Source organism: Salmo salar, chromosome ssa01 (genome assembly GCF_905237065.1).
Source record: "Salmo salar chromosome ssa01, Ssal_v3.1, whole genome shotgun sequence".
Lineage (NCBI taxonomy): Eukaryota > Metazoa > Chordata > Actinopteri > Salmoniformes > Salmonidae > Salmo > Salmo salar.
In genome coordinates, this window is record NC_059442.1 from 100871641 (window position 1) to 100894239 (window position 22599).

General features: G+C 46.6%; 1 protein-coding gene across 12 annotated transcripts in view; it reads right to left on the bottom strand.

The window, feature by feature from the left end:
- The window catches only part of LOC106611148 (neurexin-1a), a 778513-nt gene that overhangs the window by 32005 nt on the left and 723909 nt on the right, over positions 1-22599 (bottom strand). For 7 of the 12 annotated variants that reach the window (XM_045724909.1, XM_045724917.1, XM_045724928.1 and 4 more), the window contains one exon: positions 16246-16333. In XM_045724909.1, coding sequence (XP_045580865.1) covers positions 16246-16333 — 88 coding nt within the window. The remainder of the gene's footprint in view (positions 1-16245; positions 16334-22599) is intronic. The other 5 variants (XM_045724959.1, XM_045724935.1, XM_045724902.1 and 2 more) reach the window with 1 other exon arrangement.

Genomic DNA, 22599 nt, shown 5'->3' on the forward strand with positions numbered 1-22599 from the left:
CAACCCACACAAGTGGCTCAGGAAGTGCAGCTCATCCAGGATGGCACATCAATGCGAGCTGTGGCAAGAAGGTTTGCTGTGTCTGTCAGCGTAGTGTCCAGAGCATGGAGGCGCTACCAGGAGACAGGCCAGTGCATCAGGAGACGTGGAGGAGGCCGTAGGAGGGCAACAGCCCAGCAGCAGGACCTCTACCTCCGCCTTTGTGCAAGGAGGAGCAGGAGAAGCACTGCCAGAGCCCTGCAAAATGACCTCCAGCAGGCCACAAATGTGCATGTGTCTGCTCAAACGGTCAGAAACAGACTCCATGAGGGTGGTATGAGGGCCCGATGTCCACAGGTGGGGGTTGTGCTTACAGCCCAACACCGTGCAGGACGTTTGGCATTTGCCAGAGAACACCAAGATTGGCAAATTCGCCACTGGCGCCCTGTGCTCTTCACAGATGAAAGCAGGTTCACACTGAGCATGTGACAGACGTGACAGAGTCTGGAGACGCCGTGGAGAACGTTCTGCTGCCTGCAACATCCTCCAGCATGACCGGTTTGGCGGTGGGTCAGTCATGGTGTGGGGTGGCATTTCTTTGGGGGGCCGCACCTCCATGTGCTCGCCAGAGGTAGCCTGACTGCCATTAGGTACCGAGATGAGATCCTCAGACCCCTTGTGAGACCATATGCTGGTGCGGTTGGCCCTGGGTTCCTCCTAATGCAAGACAATGCTAGACCTCATGTGGCTGGAGTGTGTCAGCAGTTCCTGCAAGAGGAAGGCATTGATGCTATGGACTGGCCCGCCCGTTCCCCAGACCTGAATCCAATTGAGCACATCTGGGACATCATGTCTCGCTCCATCCACCAACGTCACGTTGCACCACAGACTGTCCAGGAGTTGGCGGATGTTTTAGTCCAGGTCTGGGAGGAGATCCCTCAGGAGACCATCCGCCACCTCATCAGGAGCATGCCCAGGCGTTGTAGGGAGGTCATACAGGCATGTGGAGGCCACACACACTACTGAGCCTCATTTTGACTTGTTTTAAGGACATTACATCAAAGTTGGATCAGCCTGTAGTGTGGTTTTCCACTTTAGTTTTGAGTCTGACTCCAAATCCAAACCTCCATGGGTTGATAAATTGGATTTCCATTGATTATTTTTGTGTGATTTTGTTGTCAGCACATTCAACTATGTAAAGAAAAAAGTATTTAATAAGATTATTTATTTCATTCAGATCTAGGATGTGTTGTTTAAGTGTTCCCTTTATTTTTTTGAGCAGTATATATATATATATATATATATATATATATATATATGGGCTTCTTGCAGTCATTTTGTAGCCTACAAATTATTTATGATAATTTTTCTGGCCCCCGACAATCTGCTCAAGATAAAAAGATGAAACAAAAAGAAAGAAAAATTGGTCCGCGGCTGGATCTAGTTGATGATCCCTGATGTATACTCATCTCATTGCATTTTCTATTGACTGAGGTAAGCAGATCTCGCATGGAAAAGTCTCCTTGGGGATATGAGGAGTCTAGATGTGTACAGCCTAGACTGTGAGATATGAATAATGGGTAATAAATACTTAGTATGTAGCCTAACAGACAACTGCCTGTACAACAGACAGACAGACAGTAGTCTGACAGAGTGCTGTGGAGTAGACATTAATTTAACGCTGGCTTTATTACTGCGTAAAGATCGATACAGAGAAAGCTAAGGTCTTGAATTGGGAACGAATTGTTTTGCCTTGCGCTCAATCCACTTAGCGATCAATCCACTGAATCCAGCACGTTAGGAAATCCATCTATACTGAAGGGAAGCACTTGCTGTCTTTGGCAAAGTTGGTAGATTCAATCCCAGGTTGTTTAATAGGAACATCATAAACATAAGAATTTGACCAATGATTTGTTGGAGAAATGTGGATGTATATGTTGAATATGCATTGTGGTTATGTAGCTAAAGTAGTGCTGTCTAGCACATTTTACTGTATCTATTTGTAAGATTACAAAACTAGCATTTAACTTCTTGAGAAATGTAGACATAGACAGTCAATGTTTGTTTATTACAATATGAATAAATAGGGCAAGTTGTGTCAGCAGCGATATTTCAAAGCCTCTTTCCCTAGCAGCTGTAGCAGGAAGTAAACAGTATAATTCAATTTATTTACAAATCGCTTACAGTACCTGGAATTGAGGGCAAGTCATAACCTTAACAATGTATCTATTATGGCTGGTAAAGCAATCAGAAAACATTTTTGCCCGGATATTTTATGTACAGTTTAACTTTGCAGAGTGAATCGGTAAACACAGAGCGTTATAGACTATCAGTAAACACATCCTTGATCCTGAACTAAAAGGCGTTTGTTTGAAAAGAGTTGGCTTCATCACCAGCTGTGTTGTCTTAGAGAACAGTTACTGTTAAGATGGTGTTTGTTGGTTTGCTCTCCTGTGCCATGTGTGTGTGTGAAAAAGAGAGAGAGACAGAGAGAGAGAAGTTTGTGTGTGAGAGAGAGAGTGTGTGAGAGAGAGAGATAGAGAGAGAAAGAGAAAGAGAGAGAGAGAGAGAAAGTGAGTGTGTGTGTGTGTGTGTGTGTGTGTGTGTGTGTGTGTGTGTGTGTGTGTGTGTGTGTGTGTGTGTGTGTGTGTGTGTGTGTGTGTGTGTGTGTGTGTGTGTGTGTGTGTGTGTGTGTGTGTGTGTGTGTGTGTGTGTGTGTGTCTTTGTGTGTTTTCCTAGGAGACAATACTAAAACAATGGCAATGCTCCTGAAGATGTTATGTGTAAGTAATCAGCACCTCATAAGGGCTGATGTACATGACACAACAGGATACTAGTCCGACTGGCTGGCTGTTATGAGTTTACAGGAATTAATGACAGTTGGGACCTAACTCGCCAACCAGGGAGCATTTCACAAAAACAATTAAACTAGCTATACACACTCATGGTGGAACCAGCGAAGGGTTTTTAAAATGACAGTCTGGAGTAGGTTCTGGGATTCATCCAATGACCTCAGTCATCGGCTTCATCAAGAAGTGCATAGATGACGTCGTCCCCACAGTGACCGTAGCTTAGTGAAGCTATCATCAAGGCAAAGGGTGGCTACTTTGAAGAATCTAAAATCTAAAATCTATTTATTTGTTTAACACTTTTTTGGTTACTACATGATTCCATGTGTCTTACTTCATAGTTTTGATGTCTTCACTATTATTCTACAATGTAGAAGATAGTAAAAATAAAGAAGAACCCTAGAATGAGTAGGTGTTCAAACCTTTGTGTCCTTTAGGTATAAATGATTCGGGAGACAGGCGCAGGAATGCATAATATGAACTTTTATTAAGCCCAAATTACGGCGTGCCGTGTAAAGGCACGGTGACGAAGACCAAACAAGCAGGTAACAAAACACAGGGCAGAAACCCAAAACAAAAGAGTGAGGAGTACCTCGAATAAATAACACATGCGCACAATGATTAACAGACGGGACGAGACCCGTAATCATCTGCGCAATCCACAACGGCACAAAAGCCAATACACAGCACAGGTAGTCAAACGCACATTGTTATATACAAATACTAATCAGTGGGAATAGGGGACAGGTGTGCATGATGAAAGCTCCAGAGGGATCCGTGACACTTTGACTGGAACTGTAAATAAAAAATTATTACAACATTGTCTTGGTCACTCAAAATCATTGTATTTATGGTTAATCTTAGAAATCAAAATGGAAATGTTACATTTTACCAGAAAGCACCCGTAGATTGTGGGAAAAGGCCGCACTTGACTGTTGCACTTGAATCATTCCCATGGTGAGTGATTAAGCCCACTACGCTATAAACCACACACTATTGCAGAGACTTTGATATTGTGCTGTCTGGTTTGGAATTATTCTAACTTTTACTTTTGATACTTAAGTGCAGTAGGATTTTACTGGGGGACTTTCACTTTTACTTGAGTCATTTTCAAATAAGCTATCTTTACTTTTAATCAAGCATGACAATTGGGTACATTTTCTACCACTGGACGGCAGGCAGGCCTCTGCACTCTAGTTGTGAATGTATCTCCCTCTGCCATATGGACGCATTGTATGATACACCCACTGAGCTATAACACATACACCGAGATCACTGGCGGCAAAGAGCTGAGCGCAGAAGATATGCAGCTTGAACATTAAACTAGGTTGCCGAACGCATTTTTGCATAGTTATGTGGAGATATGGGATCAAAGCATGACAATGTTCTATTTCACACAGAGGCCTGGTGGTTGTCAAGGGGGAGCATTGGAAAAAAAATTGAATTGAGAGAGGAACTGTTTTCATTCACAATGGATGTAAAAAACAGACTGTTGACTTTGTAATGAAATGAAAATGTGTTTCCTTGCCTATGTAACAGACATATTTGGGAAACTGAACGCAAGCAAACAGGGGAATCAGCTAAATCTATTGGACTGTGATCCTGGACCATTTGACATGCTGGTCAGTGAAATCGAACAGCTGATCGAGCTCTCTTGTTAGCTGGTCCTCACTACATATTCGGCGCCAAACCCACTGGCTCCAGGTCATCTATAAGTCTTCGCTAGGTAAATCTCCGCCTTATCTCAGCTCACTGGTCACCATAGCAACACCCACCCGTAGCACGCACTCAAGCAGGTATATTTCACTGGTCATCCCCAAAGCCAACAACTCCTTTGGCATCCTTTCCTTCCAGTTCTCTGCTGCCAATGACTGGAACAAATTGCAAAAATCACTGAAGTTGGAGACTTATATCTCCCTCACTAACTTTAAGCGTCAGCTGTCAGAGCAGCTTACCGATCGCTGCAACTGTACACAGCCCATTTGTAAATAGCTCATCTAACCAACTACCTACCTCATCCCCATATTTGTTTTTCTGCTCTTTTGCACACCAGTATTTCTACTTGCACATCCTCATCTGCCCATATATCACTCCAGTTTAAATTGCTAAATCGTAATTACTTCACCACTATTTATTGCCTTACCTTCTTACGTCATTTGCACACACTGTATACAGATTTTTCTATTGTGTTATTGACTGTACGTTTGTTTATCCCATGTGTGTTGTTTTTGTCACACTGCTTTACTTAATCTTGGCCAGGTCGCAGTTGTAAATTAGAACCTCTCAACTGGCCTACCTGATTAAATAAAGGTGAAATATATATATATATTTTTTAATACAAAAATATAATGTCACTAAATGCTGCAGACAACACATTCATGGTTCACTATGGAGGAGTTTCTGACAAATGGAATACTGTGCCATCTGACTCCGAGCATTACAACTCATGGTACGCTGATTCAATGCTCTCGTCTGCAGTAAAAACAAATAACAATCCAGGTTGGATGTGACAGGAGAGATGAGGTGCGCACTGTCGACCACGCCCCCTGACTTTGAGAAGCTGACACGACATGCATCAAGGACACCCATTTAATTAGTGGTGGTGAGATATGAGACATTATGTCAGACTAATTTACAATTTACTTTAGTAGGCCCACATTAAAGTAAGCGATGCTGAGTTGAGAAGGCAATCACAAATACTGTTAGAATGTTTTGCAATTGACTGCCATAGCCCAATTACAAAAGCTAACATTAGATGCAAGTATTGCATTGTTTAAAATGTATGTTGTATGTATGGGAGACAAAGGACGGGTTAGTCATTTACAAATCATGTGAACTATTATTTCCCACAAAGTGAGTCCATGTAACTTTTGATGTGGTTATTTAAGCCAAATTTGGCTCCTGAACTAATTTAGATTGTTTAGACAAAAGGGCTGAATACTTATGCAACGACTATGTTTTAGTTAAATATTTTTTTATCGTAGAAAAAAAGAAATCTACATTTTATTCCACTTTGACATTACAGAGAATTTTGTGTATATTGTTGACAAAAAATGAAATATTTTTTTTGAACACAATAAAAGGTGAATAAATCCAAGGGGTATGAAAACGTTTATAAGGTACTGTATGTGATGTGAGGCAAGGTTGTGATTCGAGTCCATTTCAATTCAGACAATTCAAAAAGTAGATTGGAACTCCCAGAATTGAAATGGAATTGACCCAAATCCTGGTGTGAAGGTAACTCACACTTTGAGGTAAGTAGACAAAATACTGTCATGAGTTACACACATAAACACTTGTGAACCACTGCCTTTACTATAGCTTTACCACAGTGAGCTAGTTAATTGGTGCGTAGTGGAGTGGACTGACTGACTGTGATAGTGACACAGACTTAAATCCATTTCTACAGTAACTTCAATACAGTGTCTTAAAAACCTTGATGGTGGACTGACCATGAAAGTGATTGTGACACACAGAGACACTGACTGTCAGACTGGCGGTACGGTGAGAGACTGACTGACAGTCAGACTGGAAGTACGGTGAGAGACTGACTGACTGACTGACAGTCAGACTGGAAGTACGGTGAGAGACTGGCTGACTGACTGGCGGGCGGTATGGTGAGAGACTGACTGACTGGCGGTACGGTGAGAGACTGACTGACTGGCGGTATGGTGAGAGACTGACTGACCGACTGACTGGCGGGCCGTACGGTGAAAGACTGACTGACTGACTTGCGGTACGGTGAGAGACTGACTGGCGGTACGGTGAGAGACTGACTGGCGGTACAGTGAGAGACTGACTGACTGACTGACAGATTGACAGACTGACTGGGGGTACATTGATAGTGTGACTGACTGACTGGCGGTACAGTGAGAGACTGACTGACTGACTGAGTGACTGACTGACTGACTAGTTGTACGGTGAGAGACAGACTGGCGGTACGGTGAGAGACTGACTGACTGACTGGCGGTACGGTGAGAGACTGACTGGCAGTACAGTGAGAGACTGACTGACTGACTGGCAGTATGGTGAGAGACTGACTGACTGGCGGTACGGTGGGAGACTGACTGACTGGCGATACGGTGAGAGACTGACTGACTGGCGGTGCGGTGAGAGACTGACTGACCGACTGACTGGCGGGCCGTACGGTGAGAGACTGACTGACTGACTTGCGGTACGGTGAGAGACTGACTGGCGGTACGGTGAGAGACTGACTGGCGGTATGGTGAGAGACTGACTGACTGGCGATACGGTGAGAGACTGACTGACTGACTGGTGGTGGTACGGTGAGAGACTGACTGACTGACTGGTGGTGGTACGGTGAGAGACTGACTGACTGACTGGTGGTGCGGTGAAAGACTGACTGACTGACTGACTGACTGACTGGCGGTACGGTGAGAAACTGACTGACTGACTGACAGATTGACAGACTGACTGGGGGTACATTGATAGTGTGACTGACTGACTGGCGGTACAGTGAGAGACTGACTGACTGACTGACTGACTGGCGGTACGTTGATAGACTGACTGACTGACTGGCAGTATGGTGAGAGACTGACTGAGTGACTGACTGACTGACTAGTTGTACGGTGAGAGACAGACTGGCGGTACGGTGAGAGACTGACTGACTGACTGGCGGTACGGTGAGAGAGTGACTGGCAGTACAGTGAGAGACTGACTGACTGACTGGCAGTATGGTGAGAGACTGACTGACTGGCGGTACGGTGGGAGACTGACTGACTGGCGATACGGTGAGAGACTGACTGACTGGCGGTGCGGTGAGAGACTGACTGACCGACTGACTGGCGGGCCGTACGGTGAGAGACTGACTGACTGACTTGCGGTACGGTGAGAGACTGACTGGCGGTACGGTGAGAGACTGACTGGCGGTACGGTGAGAGACTAACTGACTGACTGGTGGTACAGTGACAGACTGACTGACTGACTGACTGACTGACTGACTGACTGACTGACTGGCGGTACGGTGAGAGACTGACTGACTGGCGGTACGGTGAGAGACTGACTGACTGAAGGTACCGTGAGAGACTGACTGACTGACTGACTGACTGGTGGTGCGGTGAGAGACTGACTGACTGACTGACAGATTGACAGACTGACTGCCGGTACATTGATAGACTGACTGACTGACTGGCGGTACAGTGAGAGACTGACTGACCGACTGACTGACTGGCAGTATGCTGAGAGACTGACTGACTGACTGACTGAGTGACTAGCGGTACGGTGAGAGACTGACTGGCGGTACAGTGAGAAGCTGACTGACTGACTGACTGACAGATTGACAGACTGACTGGGGGTACATTGATAGAGTGACTGACTGACTGGCGGTACAGTGAGAGACTGACTGACTGACTGGCAGTACGTTGATAGACTGAAGGACTGACTGGCGGTACGGTGAGAGACTGACTGGCAGTACGGTGAGAGACTGACTGGCGGTATGGTGAGAGACTGACTGACTGGCGATACGGTGAGAGACTGACTGACTGACTGGTGGTGGTACGGTGAGAGACTGACTGACTGACTGGTGGTGGTACGGTGAGAGACTGACTGACTGACTGGTGGTGCGGTGAAAGACTGACTGACTGACTGACTGACTGACTGGCGGTACGGTGAGAAACTGACTGACTGACTGACAGATTGACAGACTGACTGGGGGTACATTGATAGTGTGACTGACTGACTGGCGGTACAGTGAGAGACTGACTGACTGACTGACTGACTGGCGGTACGTTGATAGACTGACTGACTGACTGGCAGTATGGTGAGAGACTGACTGAGTGACTGACTGACTGACTAGTTGTACGGTGAGAGACAGACTGGCGGTACGGTGAGAGACTGACTGACTGACTGGCGGTACGGTGAGAGAGTGACTGGCAGTACAGTGAGAGACTGACTGACTGACTGGCAGTATGGTGAGAGACTGACTGACTGGCGGTACGGTGGGAGACTGACTGACTGGCGATACGGTGAGAGACTGACTGACTGGCGGTGCGGTGAGAGACTGACTGACCGACTGACTGGCGGGCCGTACGGTGAGAGACTGACTGACTGACTTGCGGTACGGTGAGAGACTGACTGGCGGTACGGTGAGAGACTGACTGGCGGTACGGTGAGAGACTAACTGACTGACTGGTGGTACAGTGACAGACTGACTGACTGACTGACTGACTGACTGACTGACTGACTGACTGACTGACTGACTGACTGGCGGTACGGTGAGAGACTGACTGACTGGCGGTACGGTGAGAGACTGACTGACTGAAGGTACCGTGAGAGACTGACTGACTGACTGACTGACTGGTGGTGCGGTGAGAGACTGACTGACTGACTGACAGATTGACAGACTGACTGCCGGTACATTGATAGACTGACTGACTGACTGGCGGTACAGTGAGAGACTGACTGACCGACTGACTGACTGGCAGTATGCTGAGAGACTGACTGACTGACTGACTGAGTGACTAGCGGTACGGTGAGAGACTGACTGGCGGTACAGTGAGAAGCTGACTGACTGACTGACTGACAGATTGACAGACTGACTGGGGGTACATTGATAGAGTGACTGACTGACTGGCGGTACAGTGAGAGACTGACTGACTGACTGGCAGTACGTTGATAGACTGAAGGACTGACTGGCGGTACGGTGAGAGACTGACTGGCAGTACGGTGAGAGACTGTCTGACTGACTGGCAGTACGGTGAGAGACTGACTGACTGACTGGTGGTACAGTGAGAGACTGACTGACTGACTGACTGACTGACTGACTGGCGGTACGGTGAGAGACTGACTGACTGAATGACTGGTGGTACAGTGAGAGACTGACTGACTGACTGACTGACTGGCGGTACGGTGAGAGACTGACTGACTGAATGACTGGTGGTACGGTGAGAGACTGACTGACTGACTGACTGACTGACTGACTGACTGGCGGTACGGTGAGAAACTGGCTGGCTGACTGACTGACTGGTGGTACAGTGAGAGACTGACTGACTGACTGACTGACTGACTGACTGACTGGCGGTACAGTGAGAGACTGACTGACTGAAGGTACGGTGAGAGACTGACTGACTGAATGACTGGTGGTACGGTGAGAGACTGACTGACTGACTGACTGAATGACTGACTGACTGGCGGTACGGTGAGAAACTGGCTGGCTGACTGACTGACTGACAGATTGACAGACTGACTGGCGGTACATTGATAGACTGACTGACTGGCGGTACAGTGAGAGACTGACTGACTGACTGACTGACTGGTGGTACATTGATAGATTGACTGACTGACTGGCAGTATGCTGAGAGACTGACTGACTGACTGACTGACTGACTAGCGGTACGGTGAGAGACTGACTGGCGGTACGGTGAGAGACTGACTGACTGACTGACTGGCGGTATGGTGAGAGACTGACTGGCTGTACGGTGAGAGACTGACTGACTGACTGACTGACTGACGGTACGGTGAGAGACTGACTGACTGCTGGCAGTACGTTGATAGACTGACTGACTGGCTGTACGGTGAGAGACTGACTGACTGACTGAAGGTACGGTGAGAGACTGACTGACTGACTGACTGACTGGTGGTGCGGTGAGAGACTGACTGACTGACTGACAGATTGACAGACTGACTGCCGGTACATTGATAGACTGACTGACTGACTGGCGGTACAGTGAGAGACTGACTGACCGACTGACTGACTGGCAGTATGCTGAGAGACTGACTGACTGACTGACTGAGTGACTAGCGGTACGGTGAGAGACTGACTGGCGGTACAGTGAGAAGCTGACTGACTGACTGACTGACAGATTGACAGACTGACTGGGGGTACATTGATAGAGTGACTGACTGACTGGCGGTACAGTGAGAGACTGACTGACTGACTGGCAGTACGTTGATAGACTGAAGGACTGACTGGCGGTACGGTGAGAGACTGACTGGCAGTACGGTGAGAGACTGTCTGACTGACTGGCAGTACGGTGAGAGACTGACTGACTGACTGGTGGTACAGTGAGAGACTGACTGACTGACTGACTGACTGACTGGCGGTACGGTGAGAGACTGACTGACTGAATGACTGGTGGTACAGTGAGAGACTGACTGACTGACTGACTGACTGGCGGTACGGTGAGAGACTGACTGACTGAATGACTGGTGGTACGGTGAGAGACTGACTGACTGACTGACTGACTGACTGACTGGCGGTAAGGTGAGAAACTGGCTGGCTGACTGACTGACTGGTGGTACAGTGAGAGACTGACTGACTGACTGACTGACTGACTGACTGACTGACTGACTGACTGGCGGTACAGTGAGAGACTGACTGACTGAAGGTACGGTGAGAGACTGACTGACTGAATGACTGGTGGTACGGTGAGAGACTGACTGACTGACTGACTGAATGACTGACTGACTGGCGGTACGGTGAGAAACTGGCTGGCTGACTGACTGACTGACAGATTGACAGACTGACTGGCGGTACATTGATAGACTGACTGACTGGCGGTACAGTGAGAGACTGACTGACTGACTGACTGACTGGTGGTACATTGATAGATTGACTGACTGACTGGCAGTATGCTGAGAGACTGACTGACTGACTGACTGACTGACTAGCGGTACGGTGAGAGACTGACTGGCGGTACGGTGAGAGACTGACTGACTGACTGACTGGCGGTATGGTGAGAGACTGACTGGCTGTACGGTGAGAGACTGACTGACTGACTGACTGACGGTACGGTGAGAGACTGACTGACTGCTGGCAGTACGTTGATAGACTGACTGACTGGCTGTACGGTGAGAGACTGACTGACTGACTGAAGGTACGGTGAGAGACTGACTGACTGACTGACTGACTGGTGGTGCGGTGAGAGACTGACTGACTGACTGACAGATTGACAGACTGACTGCCGGTACATTGATAGACTGACTGACTGACTGGCGGTACAGTGAGAGACTGACTGACCGACTGACTGACTGGCAGTATGCTGAGAGACTGACTGACTGACTGACTGAGTGACTAGCGGTACGGTGAGAGACTGACTGGCGGTACAGTGAGAAGCTGACTGACTGACTGACTGACAGATTGACAGACTGACTGGGGGTACATTGATAGAGTGACTGACTGACTGGCGGTACAGTGAGAGACTGACTGACTGACTGGCAGTACGTTGATAGACTGAAGGACTGACTGGCGGTACGGTGAGAGACTGACTGGCAGTACGGTGAGAGACTGTCTGACTGACTGGCAGTACGGTGAGAGACTGACTGACTGACTGGTGGTACAGTGAGAGACTGACTGACTGACTGACTGACTGACTGACTGGCGGTACGGTGAGAGACTGACTGACTGAATGACTGGTGGTACAGTGAGAGACTGACTGACTGACTGACTGACTGGCGGTACGGTGAGAGACTGACTGACTGAATGACTGGTGGTACGGTGAGAGACTGACTGACTGACTGACTGACTGACTGACTGACTGGCGGTACGGTGAGAAACTGGCTGGCTGACTGACTGACTGGTGGTACAGTGAGAGACTGACTGACTGACTGACTGACTGACTGACTGACTGGCGGTACAGTGAGAGACTGACTGACTGAAGGTACGGTGAGAGACTGACTGACTGAATGACTGGTGGTACGGTGAGAGACTGACTGACTGACTGACTGACTGAATGACTGACTGACTGGCGGTACGGTGAGAAACTGGCTGGCTGACTGACTGACTGACAGATTGACAGACTGACTGGCGGTACATTGATAGACTGACTGACTGGCGGTACAGTGAGAGACTGACTGACTGACTGACTGACTGGTGGTACATTGATAGATTGACTGACTGACTGGCAGTATGCTGAGAGACTGACTGACTGACTGACTGACTGACTAGCGGTACGGTGAGAGACTGACTGGCAGTACGGTGAGAGACTGACTGACTGACTGACTGGCGGTATGGTGAGAGACTGACTGGCTGTACGGTGAGAGACTGACTGACTGACTGACTGACTGACGGTACGGTGAGAGACTGACTGACTGCTGGCAGTACGTTGATAGACTGACTGACTGGCTGTACGGTGAGAGACTGACTGACTGACTGGCGGTACGGTGAGAGACTGACTGGCGGTACGGTGAGAGACTGACTGACTGACTGGCAGTGCGGTGAGAGACTGACTGACTGGCTGTACGGTGAGAGACTGACTGGTGGTACAGTGAGAGACTGTCTGACTGACTGGCAGTACGGTGAGAGACTGACTGACTGGTGGTACGGTAAGAGACTGACTGACTCACTAGTGGTACGGTGAGAGACTGACTGACTGACTAACTGACTGACTGACTGACTGGCTTACTGGCTGTATGGTGAGAGACTGACTGACTGACTGACTGACTGGCGGTATGGTGAGAGACTGACTGACTGACTGACTGACTGACTAGCGGCACGGTGAGAGACTGACTGGCGGTACAGTGAGAGACTTACTGACTGACTGGCAGTACGGTGAGAGACTGACTGACTGACTGGCAGTGCGGTGAGAGACTGACTGGTGGTACAGTGAGAGACTGTCTGACTGACTGGCTGTACGGTGAGAGACTGACTGACTGACTGACTGACTGACGGTACGGTGAGAGACTGACTGACTGCTGGCAGTACGTTGATAGACTGACTGACTGGCTGTACGGTGAGAGACTGACTGGTGGAACAGTGAGAGACTGTCTGACTGACTGGCAGTACGGTGAGAGACTGACTGACTGGTGGTACGGTAAGAGACTGACTGACTCACTAGTGGTACGGTGAGAGACTGACTGACTAACTGACTGACTGACTGACTGGCTTACTGGCTGTATGGTGAGAGACTGACTGACTGACTGACTGACTGGCGGTATGGTGAGAGACTGACTGACTGACTGACTGACTGACTGACTGACTAGCGGCACGGTGAGAGACTGACTGGCGGTACAGTGAGAGACTTACTGACTGACTGGCAGTACGGTGAGAGACTGACTGACTGACTGGCGGTATGGTGAGAGACTGACTGACTGACTGACTGGCGGTATGGTGAGAGACTGGCTGACTGACTGACTGACTGACTGACTAGCGGCAAGGTGAGAGACTGACTGGCGGTACGGTGAGAGACTGACTGGCGGTACAGTGAGAGACTGACTGACTGACTGGCAGTACGGTGAGAGACTGACTGACTGACTGACTGTCATTACAGTGAGAGACTGATTGACTGGCGGTTCGGTGAGAGACTGACTGACTGACGGTACGGTGAGAGACTGACTGACTGACGGTACGGTGAGAGACTGACTGACTGAGTGGTGGTATGGTGAGAGACTGACTGACTGATTGACTGACTGACTGGCAGTATGCTGAGAGACTGACTGGCGGTACAGTGAGAGAATTACTGACTGTCTGGCAGTACGGTGAGAGACTGACTGACTGACTGGCGGTATGGTGAGAGACTGACTGACTGACTGACTGACTGACTGACTAGCGGCACGGTGAGAGACTGACTGGCGGTACGGTGAGAGACTGACTGGCGGTACAGTGAGAGACTGACTGACTGACTGGCAGTACGGTGAGAGACTGACTGACTGGCAGTACGTTGAGAGACTGATTGACTGGCGGTACGGTGAGAGACTGACTGACTGAGTGGTGGTATGGTGAGAGACTGACTGACTGATTGACTGACTGACTGGCGGTACGTTGATAGACTGAATGACTGTCGGTACAGTGAGAGACTGACTGACTGACTGGCAGTGCGGTGAGAGACTGACTGGCGGTACAGTGAGAGACTGACTGACTGACTGGCAGTGCAGTGAGAGACTGACTGGCGGTACAGTGAGAGACTGTCTGACTGACTGGCAGTACGGTGAGAGACTGACTGACTGGTGGTACGGTGAGAGACTGACTGACTCACTAGTGGTACGGTGAGAGACTGACTGACTGACTAACTGACTGACTGACTGACTGACTGGCTTACTGGCTGTACGGTGAGAGAATGACTGACTGACTGACTGACTGACTGACTGACTGGTGGTATGGTGAGAGACTGACTGATTGACTGACTGACTAGCGGCACGGTGAGAGACTGACTGGCGGTACAGTGAGAGACTTACTGACTGACTGGCAGTACGGTGAGAGACTGACTGACTGACTGACTGGCGGTATGGTGAGAGACTGACTGACTGACTGACTGACTAGCGGCACGGTGAGAGACTGACTGGCGGTACGGTGAGAGACTGACTGGCGGTGCAGTGAGAGACTGACTGACTGACTGGCAGTACGGTGAGAGACTGACTGACTGATTGTCAGTACGGTGAGAGACTGACTGACTGGCGGTACGGTGAGAGACTGACTGACTGACGGTACGGTGAGAGACTGACTGACTGAGTGGTGGTATGGTGAGAGACTGACTGACTGATTGACTGACTGACTGGCGGTACGGTGAGAGACAGACTGACTGACTGACTGACTGACTGACTGACGGTACGGTGAGAGACTGACTGACTGACTGACTGACTGACGGTATGGTGAGAGACTGATTGACTGACTGGCGGTACGTCGATAGACTGACTGACTGGCTGTACGGTGAGAGACTGACTGACTGTCGGTATGTTGAGAGACTGACTGACTGACGGTGCGGTGAGAGACTGACTGACCGACTGACTGGCGGGCCGTACGGTGAGAGACTGACTGACTGACTTGCGGTACGGTGAGAGACTGACTGGCGGTACGGTGAGAGACTGACTGGCGGTACGGTGAGAGACTGACTGACTGACTGACTGGTGGTACAGTGAGAGACTGACTGACTGACTGACTGACTGACTGGCGGTATGGTGAGAGACTGACTGACTGGCGGTACGGTGAGAGACTAACTGACTGAAGGTACGGTGAGAGACTGACTGACTGACTGACTGGTGGTGCGGTGAGAGACTGACTGACTGACTGACTGACTGACTGACAGATTGACAGACTGACTGCCGGTACATTGATAGACTGACTGACTGACTGGCGGTACAGTGAGAGACTGACTGACCGACTGACTGACTGGCAGTATGCTGAGAGGCTGACTGACTGACTGACTAGCGGTACGGTGAGAGACTGACTGGCGGTACAGTGAGAAGCTGACTGACTGACTGACAGATGGACAGACTGACTGGGGGTACATTGATAGAGTGACTGACTGACTAGCGGTACGGTGAGAGACTGAAGGACTGACTGGCGGTACGGTGAGAGACTGACTGGCGGTACGGTGAGAGACTGTCTGACTGACTGGCAGTACGGTGAGAGACTAACTGACTGACTGACTGACTGACTGGCGGTACGTTGAGAAACTGACTGACTGGCGGTACGGTGAGAGACTGACAGCGACACCCAGAGAAGGAATAAAAAGAGATGACTAACCTAACCCACCTGAGCTCGGCTCACAGGGATCAATGTCCTCGTCATCGCTCGGACACTCCGCAGATGCCACCGGCAGATCGTCCGTCGTCTGGAGGGAACAGAGAGAAAAAGAGAGGGTTAGGAATGAGAGCAGGGTAAACAAACAGCTGAATAATGAGAACCCCAGTCAACCAGGTCATGAAGTGTTTTCACCATCCAGCAGATGATACCATAGTAGTAAAGGGACAGATTCTGACAATTAAACTGTTAGATAAACTCATGGATGCTAGCTGTTCCTGTAGACTTTCAGTCATTGCGCTAAAGCTAGTTTACATTGGCTGCGAAACTACCTCTAACTTCCTTTTTACTGGAGACATACAAATGGTATCAACGAGTTCATCTGACTCTGGTTAGGTAGAAAACAGGTTAATATCGCAGTCCCTTTAAGACCCAGACACCCAGGCACTGAGACTGTTTCAACCCACATGCATTGAGGATACTGAATAGCTGATTGAATATGAGAGAGAGAGAGAGAGAGAGAGAGAGAGAGAGAGAGAGAGAGAGAGAGAGGAGAGGCAGTTTAACAGTTAACTGAGAAAGATTGTTGTTCCAATCCACACCTCCAAACCCATCACACTATCAATCCTGGAATCTAAACGATTTGAATGAACAAATCCGGAGAGAATGACAGATTGGAATGGAATCATGGAAACTCATACTGCTTAGCTGGGGGATTTATCTGTCAAATACAGTTGTAGTCGGCTAACGGCCACAAATACCAGCTGCTACTGCTGCCTCTGTTTTCCAGGTGACACTATTGTCCTTACAGAAATTAGATTTGATTATCGAGGAACAATAGAGGGTAAAGTTCACAGCGCTTTACTGTCAACTCGAACTAAGCTCATACTGAGGCACGGCCAGTGTGCGGAAACAAATAGCCCTCCAAGGGATTGTTTAGTGCCATCACCAAACACCACTGACATTTAGAGGGATTGTTTAGTCCCATCACCAAACACCACTGACATTTAGAGGGATTGTTAAGTGCCATCACCAAACACCACTGACATTTAGAGGGATTGTTTAGTGCCATCACCAAACACCACTGACATTTAGAGGGATTGTTTAGTGCCATCACCAAACACCACTGACATTTAGAGGGATTGTTTAGTGCCATCACCAAACACCACTGACATTTAGAGGGATTGTTTAGTCCCATCACCAAACACCATTGACATTTAGAGGGATTGTTAAGTGCCATCACCAAACACCACTGACATTTAGAGGGATTGTTTAGTGCCATCACCAAACACCACTGACATTTAGAGGGATTGTTTAGTCCCATCACCAAACACCACTGACATTTAGAGGGATTGTTTAGTGCCATCACCAAACACCACTGACATTTAGAGGGATTGCTTAGTACCATTACAAAACACCACTGACATTTAGAGGGATTGTTAAGTGCCATCACCAAACACCACTGACATTTAGAGGCATTGTTTAGTGCCATCAAACACCACTGACATTTAGAGGGATTGTTTAGTGCCATCACCAAACACCACTGACATTTAGAGGGATTGTTTAGTGCCATCACCAAACACCACTGACATTTAGAGGGATTGTTAAGTGCCATCAAACACCACTGACATTTAGAGGGCACAGACTGCTGGGAGATAGAAACAAAAATATTGGAAAGCCCAAAAAGCAAACCTGTGATAGAAAGTCTTTATTATATATTTTAGGTGTGTCAATCTACGTAACATATCAAAAAATCCCATCAAAATCCATCAGCTTAAGCTAGAGATATGTTTTTTTTTGCGTGGGCTGTGTCTTAATCCACTACATCTTCCTATCGGCCTTCCGCATTTGCGGTGGAAGGTGGCTGACTTACAGCAGTGTTTGTCAGACCATGAGACGTGCCGAAAATCAGTCTGCTCTACCACCAAAGTGTCACCGGACTCATCTGAAGGTAACCCACACAAATTAATGGAAGTATGGAGGTTATTTGGTGCCCAATTAAAATTAGAGCTTAAATTTATGTCCCCCAAAAATATATATATTCCTGAGCTTTCGTTTATCTCCAAGATTTAGGACAGACACTTCAAAATCTTATTTCTTAAGATACTTTTTTTGCCATTCATGAATGTGTTATTCAATGTGTTTCAATGGGCTATAGTAGTAAAGGCCAAGTTCAATATTTTATCCCAAAAAACGTACATAAAGTATATAAAAGATGTTCTACAGGGGTCGTAAAATAATAAGAACAAACTTGGTGGGATGTAATACACTGTTCCTATACTCTATGTTCAACCATCGTGACTTAGCCATCCCACACACACAACGTCCCACAGCTTAAGTCCCACACCAATGGAGGCTGCTGAGGGGACGACGACTCATAATAATGGCTGGAATGGCTGGAATGAAAACCATTTGTTTGATACCATTCATTCCATTATTATGAGTCGTCCTCCGCTCAGCAGCCTCCACTGTCCCACACCCAAGGTCCCACACCATAGGGACTCTCCGGGAAATCAGGAGAAAAGGGCAAACAAAAAATGTACGACCTGGGTAGAAAGGGTTTGACAAGCTAGTTAGCTACCAAGGTTGCTCTTACTTCAATGCGACTCAGGTTATTGTCATAGGAACTACCGAACCAGATCCCTCCAGAGGACCACCATGAAGTGAAGAAATATCTGAAAATGTATAAAATAACACAAAAAATAATGTATTGAACATTGGATCTCAAACAACAGGCTGTAATGCTGGTTGTTAATGTAGAGATGTTCTCTTTTGGTTATAAATGGTAACGAGAAGCTGGTTAGACTAGCATCGATTTATCCCTAGCAAATTAAAGGTGATGTCATTGATCACTGTCCCATTTTCTTCCATAATGTGATTTCTTTGTCACTGTAACATAATTCATACAACTTCAAACATGACCTCACACACATCTTCAAGTCAAGTAGTAGAACAGACCTTTTGAATATACTCTAAATCAACAACACCTGTTCATATGATCTTTAAGTAGCTAGCAGACCAGACCAGCTGAATATAGATCAACACCTGTTCATATGATCTATATTCAGCTGGTCTGGTCTGCTAGCTACTTAAAGATCGTATGAAAAGGTGTTGTTGATCTATAATTCAGCTGGTCTGGTCTGCTAGCTACTTAAATATCATATGAACAGGTGTTGTTTATCTATAATTCAGCTGGTCTGGTCTGCTAGCTACTTAAAGATCATATGAACAGGTGTTGATCTATATTCAGCTGGTCTGGTCTTCTAGCTACTTAAAGATCATATGAACAGGTGTTGATCTATATTCAGCTGGTCTGGTCTTCTAGCTACTTAAAGATCATATGAACAGGTGTTGATCTATAATTCCGCTGGTCTGGTCTGCTAGCTACTTAAAGATCATATGAACAGGTGTTGATCTATATTCAGCTGGTCTGGTCTTCTAGCTACTTAAAGATCATATGAACAGGTGTTGATCTATAATTCCGCTGGTCTGGTCTGCTAGCTACTTAAAGATCATATGAACAGGTGTTGATCTATATTCAGCTGGTCTGGTCTTCTAGCTACTTAAAGATCATATGAACAGGTGTTGATCTATAATTCCGCTGGTCTGGTCTGCTAGCTACTTAAAGATCATATGAACAGGTGTTGATCTATATTCAGCTGGTCTGGTCTTCTAGCTACTTAAAGATCATATGAACAGGTGTTGATCTATAATTCCGCTGGTCTGGTCTGCTAGCTACTTAAAGATCATATGAACAGGTGTTGATCTATATTCAGCTGGTCTGGTCTGCTAGCTACTTAAAGATCATATGAACAGGTGTTGTTGATTTAGAGTATATTCAAAAGGTCTGTTCTACTACTTGACTTGAAGATGTGTGTGAGGTCATGTTTGAAGTTGTATGAACTATGTTACAGTGACAAAGAAATCACATTATGGAAGAAAATGGGACAGTGATCAATGACATCACCTTTAATTTGCTAGGGATAAATCGATGCTAGTCTAACCAGCTTCTCGTTACCATTTATAACCAAAAGAGAACATCTCTACATTAACAACCAGCATTACAGCCTGTTGTTTGAAATCCAATGTTCAATCCATTATTTTTAGGGTTATTTTATATAAAAAATTAAGATCAACCAAACCTGCTCTGCTTAGAGAGTTGTAGCAGAGAAAGAGAATGCCACAGGTTTTGATTTCGGTACATCTGTGTTTGGTGGTTTCTTTGTCAAATGTCATACACAACATTTCTAACATTATCATGACCTTCAAGTAGCTAGCAGACCTGGTCAGAGGTTTGTGGCAGCGATAGAAAGTAGATGCTTGGTTTGTTTAGTGTTTTGGTACATCTGTGCTCGGTGAGGCTCATTGAGGCCTGCCTGGGGAAGCCGTCCAAATGTAAATTTAATTTGCTGTGCATGAGTCTGATATACAGTGTCGGCCCAGTGTCAGCCCGGCCAGATGGCAGAGCCCGGCGGATTCATGGATTGCCACATCCATCACCGAGCCGACGCGATTTGTTTTTTTGGCAGGGGATCCTGACACTCCCCCTCCTGCAGCTACACAGAGGAGGCACCAACAGACAGGCAAGAGGTACGAACGGTGATCAATACATCTCCGTCTTTCGTTCTGTTCTCCTAGATAGTGCCCCATATGAGGATGATCATCTACACTGTACTTCATGGCTTTACAACCAGAATAGGCTGTCATATTGTATGTTCAGTAAATAATGCATTTCAGTTCCAATCTCAAGGAGTGAAATCAGCCAGTGATGCTTCTGAAAATATAGAGTATACAGTAGCTTTCCCTACCATATGACACATCTTTGACCCATCTTATCTAAATCGGCCTCACATACATACAGTTCCTTCAGACAATATTCACACCCCTTGACTTTTTCCACTTTGTTAATGGCTTAAATTTTATTTGTCACTGGCCTACAAACTACCCCATAATGTATTAGTGGAATTGTTTGTTTTGAAATGTTTACAAATAAATACAAAAATGAAAAGCTGAAATGTCTTGTCAAAGTATTCAATCCCTTTTATGGCAAGCCTAAATAAATTCAGGAGTAAAAATGTACTTCAGGATTTTGGCAGAGGCCCTTTAACTAGCGTTGGAAGTCTATGGATATGTTATAGCATGCTAGCAGATACCCATAGACTTCCAGCCATTTCACTAATGCTAGTTAGCATCAGCTTGTGAAACTACTGCTAACTTCCTTCATGCTGGACACAGTGACATAAAAATGGTATCCACAAGTTCATCTAACTCTGGGGAAGTAAACTAAGGGCCTCATTGCCAAAATTGTGAAGTATCCCTTTAACAAATAACATACTAAGTTGTATGGACTCCCCTGTGTGCAATAGTGTTTAACATGACTTTTGAATGAATACCTCATCTCTGAGCCCCAAACCTTCAATTATCTGTAAGATCCCTTAGTCGAGCAGTAAGTTTCAAACACTGATTCAACCACAAAGACCAGGGAGGTTTTCAAATGCCTTGTAAAGAAGGACACGTTTGAGCATGGTGAAGTTGTTAATGACACTTTGGATGCTGTATAAATACACTCAGTCACTACAAAGATACAGGCATCCTTCCTAACTCAGTTGCCGGAGAGGAAGGAAACCGCTCATGGGATTTCAGTGAGGCCAATGGTGACTTTAAAACAGTTAGTTTAATGGCTGTGACAGGAGAAAACTGACATTGTACTTACTCTGCAAAACCAATCTCAATGACAGAGTGAAAAGAAGTTTGTACAGAATAAAATGCTGTTCACAAAAATGCACTAAACGTATTTGCTAAATTTTTGCAGTTTTACTTAACTTTGTCCTGATAAAGTGCTACTGTATGTATTTGGCAAATCCAACACATCACTGAGTACCACTTCATATTTTCAAGCATGGTTGTGGTTTTATCATGTTATGGGTACAGTGGTTCAAATAATCATATTTTTTTATAACCCAACCCTGATCTGTACTTCTCCACAACTTTGTCCCTGACCTGTTTGGAGAGCTCCTTGGTCTTCACTGTGCTGCTTAGTGGTGTGGCAGACTCTGAGGCCTTTCAAAACAGGTGTGTTTATATACTGAGATCATGTGACACTTAAAGTCCACCTGTGTGCAATCTAACTAATTATGTGACTTCCGAAGGTAATTGGTTGCACCAGATCTTATTTAGGGGCTTCATAGCAAAGGGGGTGAATTCACATGCACACACCACTTTTCCGTTTTATATTTTTTATATATATTTTTTCATTTCACTTCACCAATTTTGACTATTTTGTGTATGTCCATTACATGAAATTCAAATAAAAATACATTTCAATTACAGGTGGTAATGCAACAAAATAGGAAAAAT